The following is a 24,905-nucleotide window of genomic DNA, read 5'->3' as shown; positions in this document are numbered from 1 at the left end:
TTGAGATTTCACAAAAGTTCCTAAATCCTTAAATATACTAACAAGTTCCAGTAAAAGCCAGTGGAATAGGCTTAAAATTGTGACAGTTTAATTCTATGTCATATTCTTTCTAGCCATTATTCATGAACATTGTACTCCTGATGACCATATTAAAGTTTCCAAGTAACTTTAAAGTATTATTAAGGACCCCATGTACTTTGGCTTTCCATGGTTTCTCTTCTGCAATGGGCAAAATTTAAGGTTAGGATGTCTACCTCTACTCAAGTCTTCCCATCTCCCCCACTTAATTTTACTTTTTTAAAAGTAGACTTGGGCTTCCCTGGTGGCGCAGTGATTGAGAGTCTGCCTGCCGATGCAGGGGACGCGGGTTCGTGCCCCGGTCCGGAAAGATCCCACATGCTGCGGAGTGGCTGGGCCCGTGAGCCATGGCCGCTGAGCCTGCGCGTCCGGAGCCTGTGCACTGCAACGGGAGAGGCCACAACAGTGAGAGGCCCGCAAAAAAAAAAAAAAAAATAGACTTTATTTTTTCGTACAGTTTTAGATTGCAGAAAAATTGAGAAGATAGTATAGAAAGTTGCAATGTACCCTGCACCCAGTTTCCCCTATTATTGACATCTTATGTTAGTATGGTACATTGCTTCAATTAATGAATTATAATTAATACATTATTATTACTAAGGCCCCAATTGTTCAGATGTTTTAAAGTTTAACATAATGTTCTTTTTCTGTTCCAGCATCCCATCCAGGATATTTTACATTTAGTTGTCATGTCTCCCTAGGCTCCTCTTGGCTGTGACAGTTAAGACTCCCTTGTCATAACAATTATTATTACTGTAAGTTATTTGGTACTATTCACTATTGTGATCATGAAATAGAATGCATAGTTAGTCCCTACACACATAGTTTAAACATCAATATAATGACCTAACTATTGATATAATGAAGGAGGAGTAAGACAATAAATATTTAATATGTAGTTGCTTTTATAAGCTCAGATCTGCATCAGAAATCATAAAATAGTCAGATACTTGTACCCCGCATTCAAGAGCAATAAGACAAGACTCTGGAATATTACTGACACTTTTTCTTTATTTTTGACATTTTGAAGTAAGAGTAAATAAAAAATACTCATATACACATTTGGAATTACTGGGCCTGTGACAGTTATACATTTGACAGGTGCTGATGTATTGATTGCCATGAGTGGAACTGGTGTCACTGTCTTGATTTTCCAAAACGATGAACAAAGTACAATTTTGCTTAGATTTATGCAGTAGTTGCATTTACAGAAAATCCAGTGTGTACTCAAATGGTGTAAAAAATATTTTGTCTATATGGAAAAGAGAGTTAAAGTTCTAATGTAATTAGAAGCACATTTTAACTGCCCCAAATGTCCAGTCCGACACACAAACAACCCCTGTGCTGCAAAATCCTGCCCTGGAGGCACTTCCTGCGTCCTCCTGCATCTCTCGTTAAATGTCACTGCCCCCTTCTCATCATTGTGAGAACCAATCAAAGCACATGCAAATTTCCAAAACGCCCCCTAGGGGGCGGTACTGCTGTGGGCTGAGGTGCTAGACGCCTTAACAGGGGACTTGCCTTGATTTCTTCCTTTGTCAAATGAGGATAGCAGTAGTTAAGGGATGGAGACAATGCACGTGAAAAACACTTAGCAAGGTGCCTAGCACACAGTACGTCCTCCAGAATGTAATATAATATTATCTCCCAGTCAATCAGCAGAGATTGTTTGGGGGAACACTGTGTTCCCCCAGACAGACGCTGGCGAGTGAAGATGGGAATCAGGCAAGCACCACATTCCCTGCCTCCAACATGAAATAAGGAGTGAATTATTAAACACAGCTCACAAAAAGGAGAGCCCGGGGAGAGCTGGAGTCAGAGAAATCTTTCTGGAGGAGACAAGATTGTCTTATTGAGCCAGGGCAGCTGGTACTTGAAGGAAAATATATTTATCCCATGAATAATAAATAACTCCTAGACCCTAACTTCTCAGAGCGCGGTCTTCAGACTAGCGGCATCAGCAGCGCCTGGAGGTTTGTTAGAAATCTTAGCTTTTACCCTAGACCCACAGAGTTAGAACCTGCATGTTAACAAGAATCCCAGGTGTTCAACTGCACATTCACAGTTGCGATGTGATGGCCTAGAGAACCAACTGAGGAACCAGAGGAAAGAACAATAATACTTTATCCTTTGAGAGAACACAGACCTTGGGTGCTTGTGTGAGAGGAATAGAGAGAGGAGAGAGAGAGAGAAAAGTTCAGATTGTGGAGGGTAGTTAGGTAGTGAGAATCTCAAAGGTGGTCCTAGAGCAATCAATCTATATCAGAATGTGTGTTATTCAAATGAAGATTCTCTGCCAGATCCCAGATTTACTGAATCAGAATCTCAAAGAACAAGAAATCAACATTTAAATAAATTTTTAAAAAAAGCTTCCCCAGATGATTTAAGAATGGGGAGGGACTAACACACCGTTGTAAAGCAATATACTCCAATAAAAACGTTAAAAAAAAAAAAGAAAAAGAATGGGAAGGGAGCTTTAAAAAATACCCACATTATCACCTGTGATATTAGAATCTCTAGCAGCAGGTGAGTCCTGGGTATTTTTGTTTGTAAACTCCCCAGGTGATTCTTATGTTTGAGAGCAATTGACGGATTAAATGCGAAAACCTGGAGGAAAACAGTCTGGGTGGGAGAGAGTAACAGAGGTGTGTATGTTGGGGTATCTGCAAATACCCGAAGTCTGTCTACCTCAGAAGAGAGAAGCAAGACCAGTGGGTAAAAATTTTCGTTGTTTTTTTGTCCAAAGAATCATAGCGTTTTTCTTTGCTTTTTTCCCCTTCCTTTCCTCCCTCCCTTCCTAGCAAGAAGGGGCCTTTGAAACGCCCTAGTCCCAACTCTTTCCGTTTGTAGTTAGATGAGTGGCCCAAAAGGTAACGTGAGCTGGCCAAGGTCAACTCAGATATTCTCATTCCAACCCTACAACAGCAACAAAATAAAATGAGACCCTCTTCCCAGTGCTAGTGCTGTTTCTACTGCACGACAAAGGCATTTAAATCCCGCTCCGATTTCCATCGCAGGCAAAGCGAGAATGAGAAAGGAAACTGGTTACTCTTCAGAAAACAGGGTGCCGTTCCCCACAGTAGGCAGGCTTTAAACGAGGAATTGGCATTTTAGAGAACTCATTAAATCTGAAGACTGATTATACATAGGAAGGTGAAATCTAGGTTCGTGAATTTGGATGTTGCTATTACATTCTAGTTGAATCTGACAAATGGCCGATCCCCCCTGGGCACCTTTCCGAACTACACCGCCGGGCGTGGGTCCCGGAGTGGACGAATTCGCCGCCTCGCTGCGGAGATGAGCCCGACGGCGCAAAGGGACGAGCTCCGCGCGTTCAGAGGTGGGGACAGTTGGCCGCGCCAAGAAAGCCAGGGGAGGGCTTCTTGTAGGAGGGAGGCTTCCATCGGAGGCCTGAAGTACGGGCAAGACTCGGCTACTCAGAGGGGAAGTAGAGAGCTGGTGGGGGACCGGCTGGGACCAAGGCCTAGGGGCAGTCGCAAGGAGGGCGGGGTGGGGTCCAAACGTCTTCTAGAACGCCCTGTGGTCCTAAGATACCCGGTCCCCTTAAGTTGGTGCTGGAAGGCAATCGAAGCTCCTAGAAGAAGGCCTGACACGGATGGGCTTGGGGGCAGGTGAACCTCGTTTTCCTGGGATGGGCGGTGAGGATGGCAGCCCAGGCAGGAGACCCTCCATAGTCTCTGAAGCCTGTGCGACTCCAGAGGAGAAAGATGCCAAATTAGGGCGCTGATGGCTTTTCTACTCAAGCGCGGCCTCAGGCTTCTCGGACGGTCAAGGAGTGGGGTCCGGGGTCGGGGGAGGGGGCGGTCTCCTCTGGTCACCATCCCGCGGCACGAGTGGGGCAGGTCTCTCGTCATACCCTCACCAGGCCCTGCCCCGGCCGCCTGCTAGTCACGGCTCTCCCAGTCGTCCTCCCACACCGCCGAGCCTCCGGGTATCAGGCCCGGCCGCATCCCTCCCTTCCCGCCGGCCTTGGAGCGCCGGCTCCGGCGCCCGGGCCTCGGGGCGGGTCCCTGCCGCACGCACCTGCCCCGGGGGCGGAGCGCGGCGCCGACTACTGGGCTTCAGGCTCTGCTACCCGCCACGCGAGCCGCGCCGCGCCCGCACCCCCCGCCCCCTGCTACCACCGCACCTCCACTCCGCGGCGCCCGCCCTCCCTCTCCGCGCGGTCGGTGCGTCCCTCCGCCTGTTCCCAGCCGCTGCGCCTCGCACTTCTGACTCGAGTCCCCGCCGCGCTCGTCGTCGCCGCCCCGCGCCATGGAGCCGGCCGCGGGCAGCGAGCGCCGCAGCCCCCCGGGCCCTACCGTCCCGCCACCGCCCCGGGTCCACGCGCCCTTGGCCGCCGCCCCCGGCCCGGGCCCGCTGAGCTCCCCCGCGCACGAGCCGCTGCAGCCCGAGGAGGAACGGCAGCTGCGGATCAGCGAGAGCGGCCAGTTCAGCGACGGGCTGGAGGATCGAGGTGAGCGCGCGCGGCCCCGGGTCCCTTCCCCCGGCCCGGCCCCGGGTCCCTTCCCCCGGCCCGGCCCCTTCCTCCCGCCGGGCGGGCGCGTTGAGGAGCCGCTGCTCCGGGCCCGCCTCTCCCCGCTGGCGGGTGGGGCTGGGCGCGGGGCTCGGCGCCTCGGCGCGCGCGGGGGCGCGGAGCCGGGACTTCCCGCGAAAGCGCGGAGAGCAGAGGGCGGCAGCCCCACCTCCCTCGGCCGGCGCCGCCGGGGCCGCGGAGCCTTCGCCGGAACCCGCGAACCGTGCTGCCTCCTGGGCGACCCCGCCGGGGCCCGCGTCCTCCTCTCGGCCAGCCCTGGTCCCTCCGGCGCCCACTGGAAAAGTTTGCGGGAGGCGTGTGTGTGTGATTTTTTTTTTCTTTGCTTTCGGAGCCGAGCGCTCCCGGGGATTGCGGGTCCCGCTCAGTTGGGAGGGTCTTGAGCTCGGTGCATCCTCCTTCCCCAGCTCCCTGCGGCCCCCTCCGGCTCCCCGGGAGAACTTCCCTCTCCGGATTTAGCCTCGAGGAGTCCCTCGGCGACCGCCCCGGCGAACAGGAGTCGGGTGACTCCCGACTCATTTACCCACCCAGTTTACGGTGGGTCACTGCCCCGCTGTCTGCCGGTGGGGGTAGAGGCCTGGGACACTTGGATTTGGGCCACCAATCCTGGATGGATGCCACTAGAACCTGATGGTTCCCGGAGCGCCCATCCCTAGCCCCTTCAGAATCCTTCCCAAGACACTGGCCTGGAAGCCCGCAAACGTCCCTTTCCGGGGAGGCCAAACCCGACCCTCTGACCGACAGCTGATGCCCCCTTTGAGTTGCCCATAAGAAATGGGAGAGACTACCCTATTCATTCCCGGGTCTCTCTACATTCCTCTTTTTCTCCCTCTCTCGTTTCCTTTTGGCTCAGAGGGAGCCCTCATCGTAGCCACGTCTATACCTTCTCTGCTTCTTGCTGAATCGAAATCCAAATCGGCCCCCTCAGAAAGACTCGGTGGCTTTCCTAAACCCGGTTAGTGGCCGAAACGGGATTCTGACAGCCGGCCCTTCACGGGGAGCCGGCTCGTCGCCACTTCCACCCCCTGTTCTTGGAAGCCTTATTTGTTGGCTGCGGCGGATTTGTATATTTCAGTCTTCGCAGGTTTCTGTCCTATTCTTAGTATCTCCTGTACATTTTTATTCCGGTTTAGTGTTCGGATGCACGATCTCTTTCGTCTTAGAAATTTTAAACTGTAGCATGTGAAGCATGCAAACGGCAATTCCCAGAGAATCGGCAGGGATGCTCGGGTGAGAACTGGAACCCCTCCAGGTGCAACGAGTTCCGCGCCTGTGTTGCAGTTTCTCCTCCTGTTTTCACCTAACTCGATTATCATTTTCGAGCTGATGATGGGTGACATCACAAGCACCCAGCAAAACCTCTTATTTTTAGTGTAGGTCGTGTTAATTACCTTTCCCACTATAACTAATGTTGTAGCATTAAAAATTTTTGCATTGAAGAAAGACCGAACTCTGGGCTGGGCTTATTTTTGTAGCATTGCAGGTCATCTGTAAAAGCTGGCCTATTTCTCCCCACCTCATGATAGGAGGGAAAAAAGTGCTAGGGAAAAAAGTGCTAGGGCCAGTTACTATTTAGTGCCATTTTGTAGCTCATGCTCAAGTGTAAAAAGCCCTTCTGAATTTATTCTTAAGGTTATTTTTCACTGGTCAACTGAATTTCATTTTCCATTATGTTATAGCATGAAAGTATTCACTGTTCATAAACTGTCACTGTGTGAAAGCACTGCATGTCACACACTGCCTCTCTGTTAAGATGAACCCTGTCCCCCAAAGAACCCAGCGCCATGTGGCATTGAAAGCTGAAAGTCAGTGTGACATTCATTCTTCTGTTTGACCCATTCCTGGCAGCAAAGAGTTAATGCTGAATGAGTCATTTTTATTAAATAAATCAGAAGCTTACCTAGGGAGGTTTCTTATAATATTTGGGGTTTGTGTTATTTTTTATTAACGGGGCTGCATTTTTCCAATATCGATTTTTTGTATCCCTTGGGAACTGTTCCATTGCTGCTACCTTTTTCCTAATGGTGAGAGGATTTGGGGAGGAGGAGGCCTCAGCAGTTGCCTGATGTGTATCTCTACATCATGCCTGGCTTGCTTTCTTCGAGGCCTAAATACCTAACAATGAGTATGTGTGTTTGTGGTGGGTGGACACCTGGATTTGTACCTATACTTGGCCTTCTCTCTTGCCCTAAATTCCTTCTGAGCTATCAGGACCCTGTGACAGGCTCCATTTAACTTTGATCAAAGGCTTGCTTTATACAAATCTAGTGTTTGGAGACTTGAGAGGTATTTTTTCCTTAGAAGTGATGTGGGTTGGTTCCCAGAACCCTAATGAGCTCATATTGTCAGCCAAATGACACTGCAGTTACTGAGCCTTGTAGTTCAGGGAGCAAGAGGTTTGTGGTCCAAGACCTTTAGGGACTAAAACAAAAGATAGGCCAAGTTTGTCTTACGCATTTCCACGCCCCACCTTTTAATACCCACTCTTCTCCCCACAGGTGTTTTCCCATCATTCTGTCCCAAGCCTTAGGGCCCTAGAGTGTTACATGCTTCAGCATTTCCTACTACCTTCCCATCTAATGAATATACCCCTTCCTTCAGAGAATCCAAGCAGGACTAACTCTTAGGAGAAAGCAATTGGAACTAATTCATACTAGCATGGAAATGACTGATGGCTTCAATCTCCCTGCATATATTTGCATCTCCTCCACCCCAAATAAGGTATCAGTCCTTCATTAATACAACCCTTATGCTTACTATTGCCAGGCCCAAATTACAAGTAGGTGAAATTCAAGTGAGATTAAAAATTTCAATGTGGAGGCCAACTATGGATAGGAAGGATCCAGCCCTGTGTGCAAATCTGAGGCCTGCCTTGGCTTCTGTAGGCTGTGCTGCTTTTCTTCTACCTTTGACACACAGCTTCCTGAACGCTTCAGGAATTCTCAGCACATCTCTGTGGCTTGCACGTGTGCGTGCAGCTGACACGGGGCGGAGGTAGTGGCACCTGTGTGTGGACCATTCATTTATGAGCTGGGTCCTCATAGGTCATTATACCCCACTTCCTTTGAGGAAGCACATACAGGGTCGGATCTGGGGGGGAACTACCAGTCCTGCTGATCAGAGGATTCAGCTGCCACCTTAGCAGGGCAGTGCAGCCCAGGTGAGCTGGCATCCCAGACTCCCTCCAAGGGGAGTGCTGGCCCTCTCTGGGGTGAGGCACATGATTGGTCTGTGCCGTCAGCTCCAGTCATATTGTTGGAAACAGCTGGCCTTGGTAGGGAAAATAAATATCATGTGTTGGAATTGAAAACTCAGATCCTTGTTGTTTCTCTTAGAAAATTAAATCTACATCTAGAAGAAACCTCGTTTTTTACCCCCAGTGGATTACCTCTCAAGATGGTTGCTGTCAAAGTACCCAGCAAATGAACTGCTTATTTGAGTCAGTACTTAAATGTTACAGCTTCACTTCTCTTGAAAATCAATTGGCCAGGATGAAAGAAAGATTTCCATATCATTTGGGCAAAGGGAAATAAATTATCGGGAGTCCCTGGGACCTGCTTATTCTGGGTTGTGGCTTTAACTGGAGTCAAGGGTGATCACAGTTGAAAATTAGAATGGGGTGTTTTTCAGCAGCTAGGGAAGCAGACAAAGGGACAGTTTGAAATCACTTGTACCCAGGGCACAATTTGATAAGAGAGAAGGTCTTTCTTTTTTCCGTCCAAGTGCATTTTTAAAGGAAGGTCTGGGGAGATTTTTACAGTGAGGTGATGGAGATGGAGTTTATTACCTACCTTTTGCAAATTCATTTACCTTTTGGTTGTAAATAAGTCTACAGGTTTCAATGATTAAAAAATCTGTGGGGCCTTCCCTGGTGGCACAGTGGTTGAGAATCCGCCTGCCAATGCAGGGGACATGGGTTCGAACCCTGGTCCGGGAAGATCCCACATGCCGTGGAGCAACTAAGCTTGTGTGCCACAACTACTAAGCCTGCGCTCTAGAGCCTGCGAGCCACAACTACTGAGCCCACGTGTCACAACTACTGAAGCCCGTGCGCCTAGAGCCCATGCTCCACAACAAGAGAAGCCACTGCAATAAGAAGCCTGCGCAGCGCAACGAAGAGTAGCCCCCACTCACCACAACTAGAGAAAGCCCACACACAGCAACGAAGACCCAACACAGCCAAAAATAAAATAAAAAATAAAATAAATTTATTAAAAAAAAATCTGTGGCTGTACACTGGACTCAGTAAGCAGGCTTCTCCACATTTCCTCTTTATTTAGGCCCTCTTCAGGGTGCTTGAATCTGGGTAGTTAATGGAATTGGGAAGTTTTAACAGGGTCCTTGTTATAATTTTTGAACAGGATGCAGTTTTTGGCAATCAGAGGCTTAATGTGGTACCCAGTCAGTCTAACGGGAAGATGCCTTTTCCACAATGCTTAGGTGAGATTTGTTGCACACTGTGCCTTATTTTACAGGTGGGTGCTTAAGGTCTGACTACCAATTTCTTCATCATTTGGAGCTGTTGTGATGAGGCTGCTCCACCTCTGAAAGGTATATTATGGGTTGTTTGGCCAGAGATGTTGTCCTGTTTATGTAGAATGCTGGGCTGAGAGTTTGGTTCTTCATGCAGCTAAGAGATGCCGTATATGATCTCTTTACAAAGGAGAAGAAAAAACATAAATCAAGATCGTGCTGAAGATGTTTTAGTCTTCAAGCTGAAGCTTGGGCATTGCCTCAGAGTCGTCCTGAATTTCTGTTGCTGTTGAGGACTCTCAATGTTGAAAGCATAGGAGACGAAATCAAACCTTTCTTACACGTGACCCACCTGGGAAGCGACCTCCAGTTTTAGCAGGTTTACCTCGCTGCAACATTGTGAAAATTTTTTGACATTTGACATACACAGGAATAGATACTATAGAGCAGAAAGAGGAGGGAAGAAAACGTGGCATGTCATTTACGCCTGGTGGCTGTTGGTTGCGGTTAAAGAGAAATGGCCCTCCTTCTGTTAACTGTTGAGGGGAGGCGTGGGGGCATTTGTATTCCACAACCCCAAAACCCGGTCCGCCAGTTAGGGCCATGCTGATGGAGCAGTGCAAATCAGTGCCACGCTGAGGAGCCCACATGCCCAACCAGATGTGGGCTACTTGTGCTATTTTTCTTTTTTTGTTGTTGTTGTTTTGTTTTGTTTTTTTGCGGTACGCGGGCCTCTCACTGTTGTGGCCTCTCCCGTTGCGGAGCACAGGCTCCGGACGTGCAGGCTCAGCGGCCATGGCTCACGGGCCCAGCCGCTCCGCGGCATGTGGGATCCTCCCGGCCCGGGGCACGAACCCGTGTCCCCTGCATCGGCAGGCGGACTCTCAACCACTGCGCCACCAGGGAAGCCCCTACTTGTGCTATTTTTCTAAAGAAAAAGTCTCGTTAGAAGGAGCAGCACCTATGTGAGCCAGTGAGCCACAGGGGAGGGGGATGGCTGGGGTCATATGTCAGGTCAGGGGGTGGTAGGGTACTTTAGAAAGAAGACAGCTGCCATTACCCTTGGGAACACAAGCCATATATTGCCAGAGCCCAAGATCTTTCAAGAGAGACCAGAAAGCTTGATTTCCATGCGACTCTCCTAAATGTTAAGACACCTCTTGGATAACTGAATCACTTTGCCGTACACCTGAAACTAACACAGTGTTGTAAATCAACTATATTTCAATTGAAAAACCCCACATCTTGGCCCGCGGGCTGTCAGTTTGCAATCCTTGGCTAAGAAAGAATAGCTCTAGTTGTGGGTTTCTTAATAAGGAAATGCCTAACTTCCTTTTCTCCTTGTTTTTGTCAGGCTTACTAGAAAGCAGCACTCGGCTAAAACCCCACGAAGCCCAGAACTACAGAAAGAAGGCGTTGTGGGTCTCCTGGTTCTCCATTATTGTCACACTGGCCCTGGCGGTGGCTGCCTTTAGTGAGTATCTGGAGTCTTGCTGATCGATGTATGTGCTGGTGTTGCCTGTTTTATTCTCTGACTCCTATGGGATGTGCTTTTGCTTTTAGCTGACTATCACTGATGAGTAAATTTTTTTCAGTGGTTGCATAGTCAGGTTGCTTTAGCAAAATGGCTTCTCTCCTCTGCAGAGGCAAGAGGTGGTTAGGAAGAAGAAATAGAGAACGGGACTGGGAGCTTTGGCTCTCATCAGTATGCGGGTTCGTGGCAGTAGATTCTGGCTGCCAGCTGAATAGTGAAAATATTCTCTTGGTGGATGCCTTCAGCCTGGGCTGACATGTGACAAATATACGTCCTTGAGATTCGTATTTTGAGCTTCATGCCACCAGATGAGTGCAATCTTTCCCCCGATTATATCTGCGTAAGGTTTAGAATAAAATCATCCGTACATTTTAATGAAAGGAGAATGGGAGGGTCCTCTCAAGTTTTCAGTGGCCACGGAAACAAAAATATTTATTATAATCAAGAAGAACTAAGACAACTGGACACTTTCTGCCCATGGATGATCCTGTTTCCGTGTTAGGAAGCCCCATGACATGCGTTTTCTCTGCTAACATTTGCAGCCTATAGAGATGTATGTGTGGTGTTTATTCTTATTAATCGTGCAGTGATTCACAAGCTTAAGCAGTGACATTGAGCTTCAGCTCAACCTTGCTGGAAACCACAGTGTTATTTATTTATTTTCTTTAATGTTAGGGAAAAGAATGTATTTTGTGCATTTCATGATTAATTTATGACTTTAACAGAAAGATCTATATTCTAAGTGATAAGTATCGTACGAGGTGTCTCATGTGGCACCCCACAGAGTAGGAGAAGAAAGGGCTGTGTCCACCGGAAGATGCTGCCCTGTGTGTGTTTGAAATTCCATTCTGCACAGTTAGAGCTGCTGCTGGAAGTTGGTGTTGGCTCCCAAGAGGGAATATTAGAATTTGACCAAGTGCTCCCTGCAAAACTCAGCATATATTCCTGGAAGCAATTTATATTGGAAACACTGTACCATGTCTTGGCTTTTTGTTTTGTTTTTTAATTTTTTTTTCTGATTCCTTTTTTTTTTAAAGGGAGGTTGCAATTTTAATTAATTAATTGATTAATTAATTATGGCTGTGTTGGGTCTTCGTTTCTGTGTGTGGGCTTTCTCTAGTTGTGGCAAGCGGGGGCCACTCTTCATCGCAGTGTGCGGGCCTCTCACTATCGCGGCCTCTCCCGTTGCGGAGCACAGGCTCCAGATGCACAGGCTCAGTAATTGTGGCTCACGGGCCCAGTTGCTCCACGGCACGTGGGATCTTCCCAGACCAGGGCTCGAACCCGTGTCCCCTGCATTGGCAGGCAGATTCTCAACCACTGCGCCACCAGGGAAGCCCTGTTTTTTGTTTTCTTAAAGCCACATATTTAGCAGCCAAGGATAATGCATTTCAGGGTAGAAACATTTACCAGTGAGCCAGAAATCTGATCAAGAAGAATTCTGGGAAGGGTAAGCTGGGACGAAGTGAGAGAGTGGCATGGACATATATACACTCCCAAACGTAAAATAGATAGCTAGTGGGAAGCAGCTGCATAGCACAGGGAGATCAGCTCGGTGCTTTGTGACCACCTAGAGGGGTGGGATAGGGAGGGTGGGAGGGAGGGAGACGCAAGAGGGAGGAGATATGGGGATGTATGTATACATATAGCTAATTCACTTTGTTATACAGCAGAAACTAACACAACATTGTAAAGCAATTACACTCCAATAAAGATGTTTTAAAAAAAGAGGAATTCTGATTCCTGAAAATAGCTCCTGCTCCTCCTTTTTTTTTTTAAATGCTGAAACAAGAATAACGAGCCTGATTGATGTCCCTGGAGCCCGATTGATGTCCCTGCAGGATAATTTGGTCGCGGTGGCTGGTGGTGGGATCCGAATCTGACACCATAATTTACATATGGAAAGAAAGAGGAATGCCAGGAAGGGAGAGGTGATTTATAAACAGAATAATAGTTACTCAGATGCGCGGCTGTGTGCCTGATAGAGATGTTAACGACTCTATAATGTGGGTGTTTGAATGAGGACCTGAATGTGAAGAAATATTGAACAAGTCTTTCCTTTGGGAGAAGAATCCTACATTTGATGTCTTTAATCTCAGAATAAGAACAAATTTGGAGGAAATTTTGGTTTCCCGTATTATGCCTGATCAGTTGAGTTATCATAAAAACTTTGTTCCATTTCTTATAATAGGAAAAGACTGTTGCATAATGCATGTGGAATTCGAATATTGCTTTGTGAGAAGCGTTCTGTTTCTTTTCAGAACGATCTTACCACTTTTTTATGGCAAGCAAACAATTTAACTCCTGTAAGTTCTTGCCTATAAAATGTTGGCATTGACATATACATGATATTGATCTTTGTTGCTTTCTATGGTACATTCAATTTGTTCCCAAGTTGCTTTCAACTTGTTCTGGTCCAGTGAAACCAAAACATGTAGAAGATAAACTATATTTTTTCCCACTTTAACTACAGAGTAGCTTCAGTGTATGTGAACCTGTCTGTTTCGTATTTTAGGCCCTTGAGGTGGCCTGTGGCTGTGTTGTTAGCACTGCTGGTTTTACTCTTTAGTTTCCTAAGTTTATTTTGTAATATGAAATATTTAAAAAAATTTAAGGCATTGTTTACATGTTGACAGGCCTTCGCTCAATCCTTTTCATAGTTTTGAAGGGAGAGAAAATCAGTAGAGATTAAGCAATATAAGCTGACTCTTGAAGTTGTGTAAATTAGTATTTCAAGGAAAATGGTACGTTTCAGAAAGTGCAGTAAAAGTATTTTTTAAAAAGTGTCAGAAGGAGCCCCCAGTCTTATTCTCCAAGGAGGTGGTTGACAGAGAGATGGGATAAAATGGAATATGGTCTGGCTTGGCAAATCCCCGTTTTATCCTGTGAAATGGTCAAGTTGAACCAGTTAGCATTTTAAAGAGAATTGCTATAGAATGCAGTGCTTTGAGATGGCAGAGAAGTGTTCCGAGTGTGTGTCCGCGCGTGCGTGCGTGTGTGTGTGTGTGTGTGTGTGTGTTTCCAGGGGGTGATAATCATGATGAAGAGTAGAAGACTGTTTATTGTCATGCCTTTTTGCCACTACTGGATGGTAAACTCTTTGGGGACAGGATGAACATCTTTACGTGGAATCAGTACTCAAGATTGTTGAATGAATGAACTGAGAGAAATTTTAAAAAGTGTTTTTTTTTCAGTTAGGTGGAAGGAAAAGATTTCTTAGAAATAAATTTCATCTAAACATTTGTTTAGATACCAGGCTTAGGTCTCATTTATTTTATGAACAATTGAAATCTTGTCGAGACAGCTGGAAAATCCGACAGCCATTCTCTTGCTAAGGGCCCTGTCTTGAAGCTGTATCTGCAGGTTCAGTTAGAAACCCATCTTTATCTCCCCACCTGTCATTTTCTCTTTACTCGTAGGTGCTGATTTTTAGCTGAGCATCCTCTGGAGGAAGGCTGTTGTCTCTTTTGTGTTAGGAAATGAGGCTGCTGGATATATATAAGTTAGGGGGACACCTTTTCTCAGGGCTGGGAAAATTTGTATTTTTACATAGTGTGTACATTGCAAATAAAGACTATTACCCTTTACTTCCTATATGCTTCCAAGTAATCAGGTATGCAGTGTTTTCCCAAATTAGTACTTTCCAAAAGACCATTAGATGAAACTAGCTTTGGTCAGTATTACTGAGTGATCTGTGACAAATCACTTAAATATGTAACTATGGTTGACGTTCATGTGTCTGGTGTAGTTTGAAAAATTAGGTGAATTTTCAAAGTTTGTGACATGAAAGTATTTTGAGAGGAATATGTGCTTTGAAAGGGAAATGAACTATTTTTGATAATACTTGGTAATGTAGTGATTTTTTGGACCTGCTCAAATGCTGATATAAAACCAGATGGTAATACATCTTGAATATTTCAGAGAGAGCTCTAGTTTAGCTTTAAAATTACTTCTGTTTATAATCGGTAGGCAGCATGGAAAATGGCAATCCTCTTATGAACAAACCTTAAAAAAAATCTGTTTTAATAATGAGGCTAGAAAGAGAACAGAAGTTCTGTTTCAAAATTCAGGGTTTTGACATCATTGATGTCTTCGTTAGAATGATTTAGGAAAATGCATTCTAACTCTTTCTGAGCTTTGAATGAGTGCAAGTTAATTTTTAGGCACTCAATACATGTTCTGTGAGAAATGAAGATATATTTGAAACATCCTCAGGGGAAAACTTTTCCTAAGATACACAGTTCTACTTTTTTTAAAAAAGTACTCCAAACCAAGATCTTCTCATAAAAAGCTCACTCAAAAATTTTGTGAATCAGTAGATTTAAAAATTAGAAAATTTTCTGAAAGGAGTGATTTTATATTTGGGAGTTTTAAAATAATATATCTGATTTTCATATAAACTGTTGACCCTTAAAAATGGTAGAATAAGTGTACTTATTCTTTTTATTTTCAATTTGTGAGTCCAAGAGTTGAGAGATAAGTGAAATGAAATTACAGATTCTTCTGTAAACTCAGCAAAATATGTCTGGGAACTTTTTTAGGTATCTCTCAAGTGACACATTTGTGAGGTGGGAAAGAAGACAGAAGATCCTCCAGTGGCTTTCTGGTGCCCTAAGAGTAACGTCTAAATAGTTACAGTGGGGGGGACTTCCCTGGTGGTCCAGTGGTTAAGACTCTGCTTCCAGTGCAGGACAGTCGGGGAACTAAGATCCCGTATGACCCGCGGCGTGGCCAAAAAAAAATTTACAGTGGCCTAAAACGTGTGTCCTGATCTGACCCTTGCCCCACTTTCTCAGACACCCCAACTTTTCCTGAGGATGCGAGTGGGCATCCTTCAGCAAAGCTCATCTTCCCATGGATCTCCAGGTGGCTGAATCCTCAGAGGGGGCTCCCCAGCCACCAGGACTCATCCCTCAGAGTAGTTTTACCCATCACACAGTGTATTTTCTTCATCCCAGTTTTCCCCTTTGTGTCCCCAACGCCATTGGATGATGACGTCTGTGAGGCCCTCGCCTCTCCTGCCTGTGTCCTTAAGACTCAGCCTCTGAACTATTTCCCTGAACCAAAGACTTCAACACTCGGTTTCTGTTCTCTTCATAGAATGATCCTTCGTGTTGTTTGCTGTTCTTTTTTATTCCTATTGATAAAAAAGTATGTGCACATTATAAAAATTCATGAGGCCAGAGGTACACGGTGCCAGTCTCTTTTCCATCCTAACCTCTCTCCGTTACTGCTCCTTCCGGACGATGTTTGTTGCCCATGTCTTGTATTTTCTTCTAGACATTCTCTGGGCACAGGAAGCCCAGATGTGGTGCCGTGCACGCTTCCCGTTGGTACTTAGGTTAGATATGGCGTCTTATTCTTGCTGGTCTTCCAAAGAGCCCAGCCTCTTCCCAAGCTGCTGTTTCCCTAGTGTAGTATGAAGTCCATTCGAGGTGGAGAGTTTTCCGGAACAACTTCCCAACCACGGCCTGCCTGGGCTGCTGAGCCGGGTGACACGGTGGGGGCAGGATGTGGGCAGGAAGCTTGTGAGCCACATCCTGGGTGTGCTGAGTGGGATAACTTGCTACCCGGGAGCGTGCCGGGCGAATGATAACCGGGGATGCCGATTCTGAGAGGTGGAAACCGGGAGGGAGGAACAGGCTGAAACGCAGTTTGGGCGCCTCATCCTGACAACACGCCCTGCCTCTGGGTTCCTCCTTCATATCCTCGAGGTCCTGTCCTCACAGGTTGCTGCCTGGTCCCCTCCCCCATATGCTGGCTCAGTGATGCCTCACGGAAGCGGAGTAGTGTTTTCGTCCCACCCCTTTGCTTACCTAGAGGCTCCTCCTGATCTTGGCCCCGCCTTCCTGGCTGTGCTCGGCTCCTCCCATCTCCCGGCCATGCCAGCCCACAAGCACCCCGTGTAGTTCCCCAAATGCTGCGTCCAGCCCTGCGCTCTCATACCCGTGCACCTGCTCTGCCCTTGGCCTCAGATGCCCTTTGTTCCTGACCCCCCGCTTTGTTTTCTTGCTAAATTATACTTATCCCCCAAAACTAAGATGAAAGATCCCCTCTTCCAGGAAGCATTCCCTGACCCTCCGGGCTGTCTGAAATGCCCCTTTTGCCCATAGCCGCGTGGGCACCCAGCAGTCAGGAACGTGACACACAATCATTGTCGCTCTGTGCACTGATACACCCTCCTCACAGGCAGGGGGCCGTCTTCTCCAGTCTGCTTTTTCAGCCCCTAACACAGTTGGAGCTCAGATATTGGTTGGACTGGAGTAATTTTTGACATCTTCCTGCTGAGGCCACCGTGGCTGCAGCAGGTTGAGGATGTACATTTGCAGGTAAAGAGCTCCGAAAAAGGCACGACAGCGTTTTCAAGTGAATGGAAACAAGGGGGAAAGCCGTCTTCAACTTTGTGGGGAAGGGGGAGGGGGCATGCAGGCCCCTTCTCTCCCCCTCCCCCTCATTCCACTCTCCCGCCCTCCCCTCTCCCTCTGCCTCCTCTTGGACCGAAGGATCCAGGGTTCTTTTGACCGGACTCGCTTGTGGCTGTTAGGAGAGGAGAGCATATGTTCCTGAGTCTCCACGCTTACCATGAGCTGCTGTTTCCAGCCACGGTGGAGGAGGGGTCTTAGCAGCTGCTTGTTTGTTCTGCCTTCCTTCTCCCTGCATTCTGCACATAGCCTTTAATTAAAAGTATGGCCAGGGGCTTCCCTGGTGGCGCAGTGGTTGGGAGTCCGCCTGCCGATGCAGGGGACGTGGGTTCGTGCCCCGGTCCGGGAGGATCCCGCATGCCGCGGAGCGGCTGGGCCCGTGAGCCATGGCCGCTGAGCCTGCACGTCCGGAGCCTGTGCTCCGCAACGGGAGAGGCCACAGCAGTGAGAGGCCCGCATACCGCAAAAAAAAAAAAAAAGTATGGCCAGGGTGCATTTGCATGGGGGTGTCTTTGTCACACAGCGGTGGCAATGACTCAGGGGAGCTGGGCAGTGAGCCCTGGCTGGACTCATCTCATTAGGCTCGCCGGGTCCTTGCCCCCCCTTGCTTGCGCCTGGGCTCTGCTAGGAAATGGGCCAGAGCCCTGTGGGAAATTCCTGAGGGCTTTTCCTATTGCCTCTCAGTCTCTTTCTAGGCATATTTGTTAGCTGGTTGGACAAGAAGGGGTTTTCTGGTCTGCTTGTACTCCAGGGCTGTGATTTGGTCCTCTGGGATTTGCGTCTTGAAGATGAATGTCTGGCAAACTTCTTGACAAGAGGTTATTTCCTGGTGTCCCATCCTGAGGGCTGAAGATGATGCCAGAGTGTGGGAGAGAACCCTCCTTCCCCCAGTAAAGGGACCTGTTCCTCACTCTCTGCCAACTCTCCCATGCCTATCAGCTCATCCTTCCTTCCAGCTGGTGGATGTGTTCATCCAGTCCTTAGCGAATTTCTGTTGCCTGTCTGCTCTGCTAGGTACGACAGAGAACATTAGGAAGTGGGACATGGACCTAGAGACTGTCATACAGAGTGAAGTAAGTCAGAAAGAGAAAAACAAATATCATATATTAACACATATATGTGGACTCTAGAAAAATGGTACAGATGAACCGGTTTGCAAGGCAGAAATAGAGACACAGACGTAGAGAACAAACGTATGGACACCAAGCGGGGAAGGCGGGGGGGGAGGGGTAGGGATGGTGGGATGGACTGGGAGATTGGGATTGACATGTATACACTAATATGTATAAAATAGATAACTAATAAGAACCTGCTGTATAAAAAAAATAAAATTGAATTAAAAAAAAAAGGAAGTGGGACAATCTCTTGGTCCCCTTGAAGAGATCCAGCCTAATGGGAAGGGGAACTCCGCAGATGTCAGAGCAAATAGTAGGGACTAGAGGACTTGTACCTTCAAGGAAAGGATGGAGCAGAATAAACCCACTCACTAGCCTAGGAAGACAATAAGGAAGCTTATCTGACTCAGCTTAGCTTCTTGAGGGCTGGGGAGTGTTCCACTAGAACTTATAACCACGGGACTGACCTTGTGCAAGTTTGTGTTTGGAATTTTCATAGGTTGATTTCTTAAGAAATAGACCCTGAGACTCTGGGATTTACTGCAAGAGGTGTATTGGGAGTGGAGGCTGGGAGAGGCTCTAAGGAATAATATCTGAAAGGGAGCAAGGGAATCAAGATTGGGCAGAGGGAGAAGTTGAACTTGGATGCTGTTACCTCAGAGGCTTGTCCCACAGGGACTTAGAAGCTGGAATGGCCCTTCAGAATTGTCTAATTGAAGCAAGGTTGTCAGAGCAGTCACTGGTGTGAGCTGCCCCACGGAAAAGTGTAACCTTGGGAGAGGCAGCTTCCTTCAGTAGAGGTTGGTTCCAGGAGAGGGATGTAACTGTGAGCCGTCAGCAGCCCTCATTCCTGGTGGCTTGAGGAATGAATGCTCAGGTCCTGAGGGAGGACCCAGGGGATATACCATGGCATCTGCTTTAGGAGTTTATCCTGCCTGAGTAGCCTAGGAACCCTCAAGCTGAGATATTAACAGAGACGTGGCTCTAGGTCAGAAATATCCCTGGAGTGCCTGAAAGAAGCAAGTGTAGAACCTCAGGTAAGTCCCAGCAGCATCCCATGGATGATGCTCCACCAAAGATGAGCTCATAATCTAACAATAGGAAGCTCTTGAGAAAGGATCCACCATGACTAAGTCAGACAGCATGTGATTAGAACTCCCAATTCCAGAGAAGAGAATTACCTGACAAAATCTTTAAAATGAGTATATTTAATGAGTAGACAATCAAAAAGGAATCAAACACACAAAAGGAAAAGACACTGAAAAGTCCAAATGGAAAATAACCAAAGAAATATATATTTTTGTTGTTTTTATGGAAACCATAACATGGATGTAGTTTTTAAAAATTTAAGAACTATAACAGTCCCCCACTCTCTTTCCTCTATTTCCTCCTTGTCCCCATCCTGGCAATCACTTTGCCTCTCTAGTTAGCTGATCCTTGCATTTACTTATATCTGTATAAATAACAGGCTTCTAATGCCAGCTCTTGAATTTTTGTCACTTAGGCATTATTTGTTGACTTCCCACCATGGAAGAAGATAATTTACTCTTTACCTTCCTGGTCCCACACAAACATGCTGACTTCTTGAATATCCATCCTTGCATAATAGTTATGGTTTGCATTATTATGACTACATAAATCTTGCTCACTGAGCTATATGGTGAAGAACGATTACTTCTTTCCTGCACCATTTTTTATTTTCTCTTGGTTTTAATATCTGTTTTGTTTAGTCCTATGTTTACTTTTCTCTGCATCTATTTCTTATTAAACTCTAATTCAGCATTTTTATTCCAACCTCAACTTCTCTGTAATATTTTCAGATGCACTGATAGTTCTGTCAGTTTCGTCTTGAAGAAATCTCTCTTGGAGCTGTTTGACATCCTCTAATCTGTTTGTTTGCCCTTTTTATTAGGTGCCCAACTGCATCCTAGGATCACCCTTCACCAGGGATTTGGGCATTCCCTGTATTTTTCTCCTCTGCTGAGTTCCCCGTTTCCTGGATACCACGTTTTTCTCTTCTCTGATTGACACCCTTATCTTCTTTTAGCTCCTCTACCTAGGAAGGGACGCAAGGGAAGGGAAGCTTTCAAGCCTGAAATGTCATTAATATATCCTGACACTTGACTGATGCCTTAATAGAAAATTCTCAGTAGGAAATAATGTTCCTTAAGAGTTTTGAAGTTCTTATTTCTAGAGTTACTATTTAAGTCCTAAACCTTTCTAAATCATAATCCTTTGTATGAGACTTGCTGCAGTAGGGTCTTTTTCATGAATGTATGCCCTTCCTTTCTATTTTTTTTAATTTGCCATTTATCTTTTTCTGTCTTTTTACTCTGCATTCGGGGAAATTTCCCCCACTTTATACTCCTACGTTTCTATTGAGCTTTTCTTTCCTACTGTCAAGTTTATTTTTAATTGTTTGAGTGTGCCTTTTTTTTTTTTTTTTTTTTGTGGTACGTGGGCCTCTCACTGTTGTGGCCTCTCCCATTGCGGAGCACAGGCGCTCCGGACACACAGGCTCAGCAGCCACGGCTCACAGACCCAGCCGCTCCGCGGCACGTGGGATCCTCCCGGACCGGGGCACGAACCCGCGTCCCCTGCATCGGCAGGCGGACTCTCAACCACTGCGCCACCAGGGAAGCCCCGAGTGTGCCTTTTAAATAATGATCCAAATCTTGTTTTGTTGATCTTTTCCATAGACCTTTTCTTATCTTTCTGAGCAAATATTAATGATAGTTAAAAAAAATCTTTTTCCGGTTCTTGTGTTGTCTTCCTCCAAGGTGCTTTTTTTTCCCCTGCTTGCCTTGGGTTCATGGCTCATGTGAGGAATTCTGTGAGTGGTGATCCTTGATAGTCTGTTCATATTAAGAGTGGGTGTTAAAAAAAAAAAAAGAGTGGGTGTTTACGCCTATGTTCATAGCAGCATTATTTACAATAGCCAAGACATGGAAACAACCTAAATGTCCATCAACAGATGAATGGATAAAGAAGATGTGGCATATATACACAATGGAATACTACTCAGCCATAAAAAGAAGGAAATAATGCCATCTGCAGCAACATGGATAGACCTAGAGATTATCATAGTAAGTGAAGTAAGGCAAACAGAGAAAGACAAATACCGTATGATATCACTTATATGTGGGATCTAAAATATGACACAAAGGAACTTACATACGAAACAGAAACAGACTCACAGACATAGAGAACAGACTTGTGGTTGCCAAGGGGGAGGGAATGTGGGGGAGGGATGGATTGGGAGTTTGGGATTAGCAGATACAAACTATTATATAGAGAATGGGTAAACAACAAGGGCCTACTGTATAGTACAGGGAATTATATTCAATATCCTGTGATAAACCATAATGGAAAAAAAAAAGAGAGACAAGTAGAGTGGGTGTTTAAAAGCTGACTAGAATACACCATTGTAAAGCAATTATACTCCAATAAAGATGTTAAAAAAATAAAATAAAAAAATAATAAAAGCTGACTAGAGTTCTGAACATGTAGATGGACTTCCCTGTGGGTTGGACTATTTATTTTGTTGGGTGGATTCCAGTTTAATACTTCCTGATCTTTCCTCTTGGACTTCCCAGGTTGCCCAGAGAAGGGCTTTCTGATCTGCCTGAAGGGTAGACACCTGACTGCCTGAGTTTTGCGAGCTAAATTGAAGAGGAAGATTGAGATCTCAGCATTCTATTTGGAATTCTTAACTTGGTCTGCCGGTTAAGAGCTCAGTTTGGTTTTCCCACCTTTAGCTGAGTCTGGTGTTCCTCCAACAAGAGACTGTTGCACCTTCTTCAGACAATAAACCTCTAGTGTCTGATAGGAGTTGGGAGGGAATCTGGAGGAGTGGTTTTTAAATAGACTTTGAACCAGTCATTCTGTTTTCAGTCTTCTCTTTGTTACCCTGTGCCACCAATTGTTGTTTTTTCTTCTTCAGTGCCCTGAGTGTAAATTGGGTTGCCTTTTTGCTTTCACACAGCTGTCTTAGGAATTTGCTTTCTGGAGTCTGTTAAATCAATTACTGCTTGCCCATATGTTTTCTAGCATCTAAAAATACTTTCTGCTGCCTCTTTCATTTTCTTTTTCTAATGGGGTTCTCTTTTTTTTTTTTTTTAATATATCTCTACTTTTAGTTTAGTGAGTTTTTTAGAGGAAGCAAAAGTAAATGTGAGGAACCATCCTGTAATATTTCCCGGGAAGTGTCAAATACAGTAATTTATAGTGAAAAATATACTAAGTGAATCAGAAACCAATGAGAAATAGTGAACCAAAATATAGTCTGAGGAACTTACCCAGAATGTAGCACAAAGTGATTCTTCTCTTTCATATTTTCTAAGAGACATGGAAGTTAGGAAAATTTCTAAAATAAATGAATAAGGGTTACAAAAGTAGAAAAAGGAGGAAATAGAGAATAGTCAGTATTTTTAGAAGTGTCTGAGGCTGTTTTGGAATTGATGGAAGTAGTGGAGTACATACATTTCAAACCATTACAGGGGAAAAGAATTAAAAACTTATTTAGTAGGCAGCAGGAGAAGTGAAAAAAAATGACACAGAAAAAGCATAGAAATGGCAAAAAGTAGAAAGAAATCCAAACATTTGAGTAATTTTAAAAATATAAATGGATTAAATCCATTAGGTAAAAGTCAGATGGCTTGGATTTTAAATATCTACCTGTATACTGTTAGTAAGAGATAAACTTAAAACATAAGGTCACAGAATGGCTTAAGTATAGGGATAGAAAATATGTTTGGCAAATAAGAACAAAAGATTTTTGTTGCTGTATTAATCAGAGAAAATAGAGGCTTGAAGACAAAATACATTATTAGCTATAAAGGGTGTTACTCTATAAACAAAGATTCAGTTCACCCAGAAGACAAAACACTTGTGAATTTGTTATACCAAACAAAGCTCCAAAGCCCCTACCAAAACTGATGGAATTACAGGTAGAGATTGATAAATCATAATCATAATGGTAGACTTTATTGTACCTCTTTTACTTGTTGACAAATGAAAAGACAAAAAACTAGTGAAGACATCGAATATTTGAATTATGGAATTAAGTGGTTTTCAAACATTTTTGACTGCTATCTGTAGTAAAAAATGCACATGTCACCTAGTATATCTGAACTTATGTTTTATATATACACTACATGTCATCATATCTAAGCACATTTAATTATAATACGCAGCATGGTTTTTTTTTGTGCTACTAGGAAAATTAAAAAATGTTGTCATTGAACTATATCATACTGACCATGTGTGAATGACTTCATGTCAGAGATTTTAAAATTAGAAAAAAAAAGTGCACTTGAACATTGCTCTTTCATTTGAAAAAAGTGCTGGTCACAACCTAATAAATTGATTTTGTGTGCCACCAGTGAGTTGTAACTTTCAGTTTGAAGAACACTGACCCAATGGGTCGATACAGAGCCATGCGTCCAACAAGTCTGTTTAACGTTATGGAACATTTTAAAATGTGACCACTTCCATAGTCACAAAGGAAGTCTCATCTAATTACTAAGAATCTATATTTTACAGTGTTCTGTATCCACAGTGCAATGAACACTTGGACTCAAGTATAGTTAAAATACTTCTGTATATCACGACATATGTGGGAAATTAACACCTTTCTGAGTATCTCAAGGGGGAGAGATATTAAATATTTAATAATATTTAGAACTTAAAGGAAATTAGACACTAAAAATTGATGAGCAAAACTAAAACAAGAGACTAAGAAAGGGAAAAGCAGTAAATCCAAAATAGGTGGAAGGAAGAAAACAATACATTTAAGAGTACAAGTTAATGAAAGAGAAAAAGATACAGTAGAATCAATAAAACTAAAAGCTGTTTAAGACTAATAAAGTAAGCTAAACTCTGGTAAGACTGATCATAACAGAAAAGGAATGAGTGAAAAGTACTTAGAAGTTAAATGAAGAATAATAATTAGTAATAAAGAAAAATTTAGGTAACAAGACTATTATTTACAGTTTTATGCCCATAAATTTGAAAGCTTAGGTGAAATGCATGGTTTCCTAGAATCATAATCTGTCACGATTGACTGAAAGAAAAAAATGACCAGATATGCCTGACTTAAATTAAAGAAGTTAATCTAGGCCATTGGTTCTCATCCAGGTATGATTTTGCACCAAACTCCCTGCCCCCTCCATTGTCAAGGGACATTTGGCAACGTCAGGAGACATATTTGGTTGTCACAACTGGGGTTAGGGGTGCTACTGGCATCTGGCTGGCAGAGGCCAGGGATGCTGTTAAACATCCCAAAATGCATAGGACAGTCCCGCACCAGACAAAGAATTATCTCGCCCAAAATATCAATAGTCCAAGGTTGAGAGACTCGGATCTAGGCCAACATGGTTTTACAGGTGTTTTTATGAATATTCAAGGATTATATAATACCAGTCTCATGTATTCTGTTTCACTGAAAAAGAAGGATAGCTCCCCATATCATTTAAAAATTTTTATTTATTTATTTGGCTGCACCGCACAGCAGGTGGGATCTTAGTTTCCCAACCAGGGATTGAACCTGGGCCCCCTACTTTGGAGTCTTAACCACTGCACCACCAGGGAAGTCCTCCCATATCATTTTGAGAGTAGTACTAGCTTGATACCAAAAACCCAAAGACGATAGAGAAGGATTTATAGATAAGTATCACTCATGAATATAGATGTGAAAATCTTAAATAAGATATTAGCAAGCTGAATGT

General features: G+C 44.9%; 1 protein-coding gene across 1 annotated transcript in view; it reads left to right on the top strand.

Annotated features, from left to right (window-relative positions):
* Positions 1-4,353: 4,353 nt before the first annotated feature.
* The window catches only part of TMEM163 (transmembrane protein 163), a gene marked incomplete at both ends in the record, with an annotated part of 255,719 nt that continues 235,167 nt past the window's right edge, over positions 4,354-24,905 (top strand). The window contains 2 exons of the mRNA XM_079710788.1: positions 4,354-4,555; positions 10,461-10,580. Coding sequence (XP_079566914.1) covers positions 4,354-4,555; positions 10,461-10,580 — 322 coding nt within the window. The remainder of the gene's footprint in view (positions 4,556-10,460; positions 10,581-24,905) is intronic.

Source organism: Hyperoodon ampullatus (assembly GCF_949752795.1).
Source record: "Hyperoodon ampullatus genome assembly, chromosome: 8".
NCBI classification, from domain to species: Eukaryota; Metazoa; Chordata; class Mammalia; order Artiodactyla; family Ziphiidae; genus Hyperoodon; species Hyperoodon ampullatus.
The sequence above is the reverse complement of the archived record's forward strand: the minus strand, read 5'-3'. Positions and strand labels throughout refer to the sequence as shown.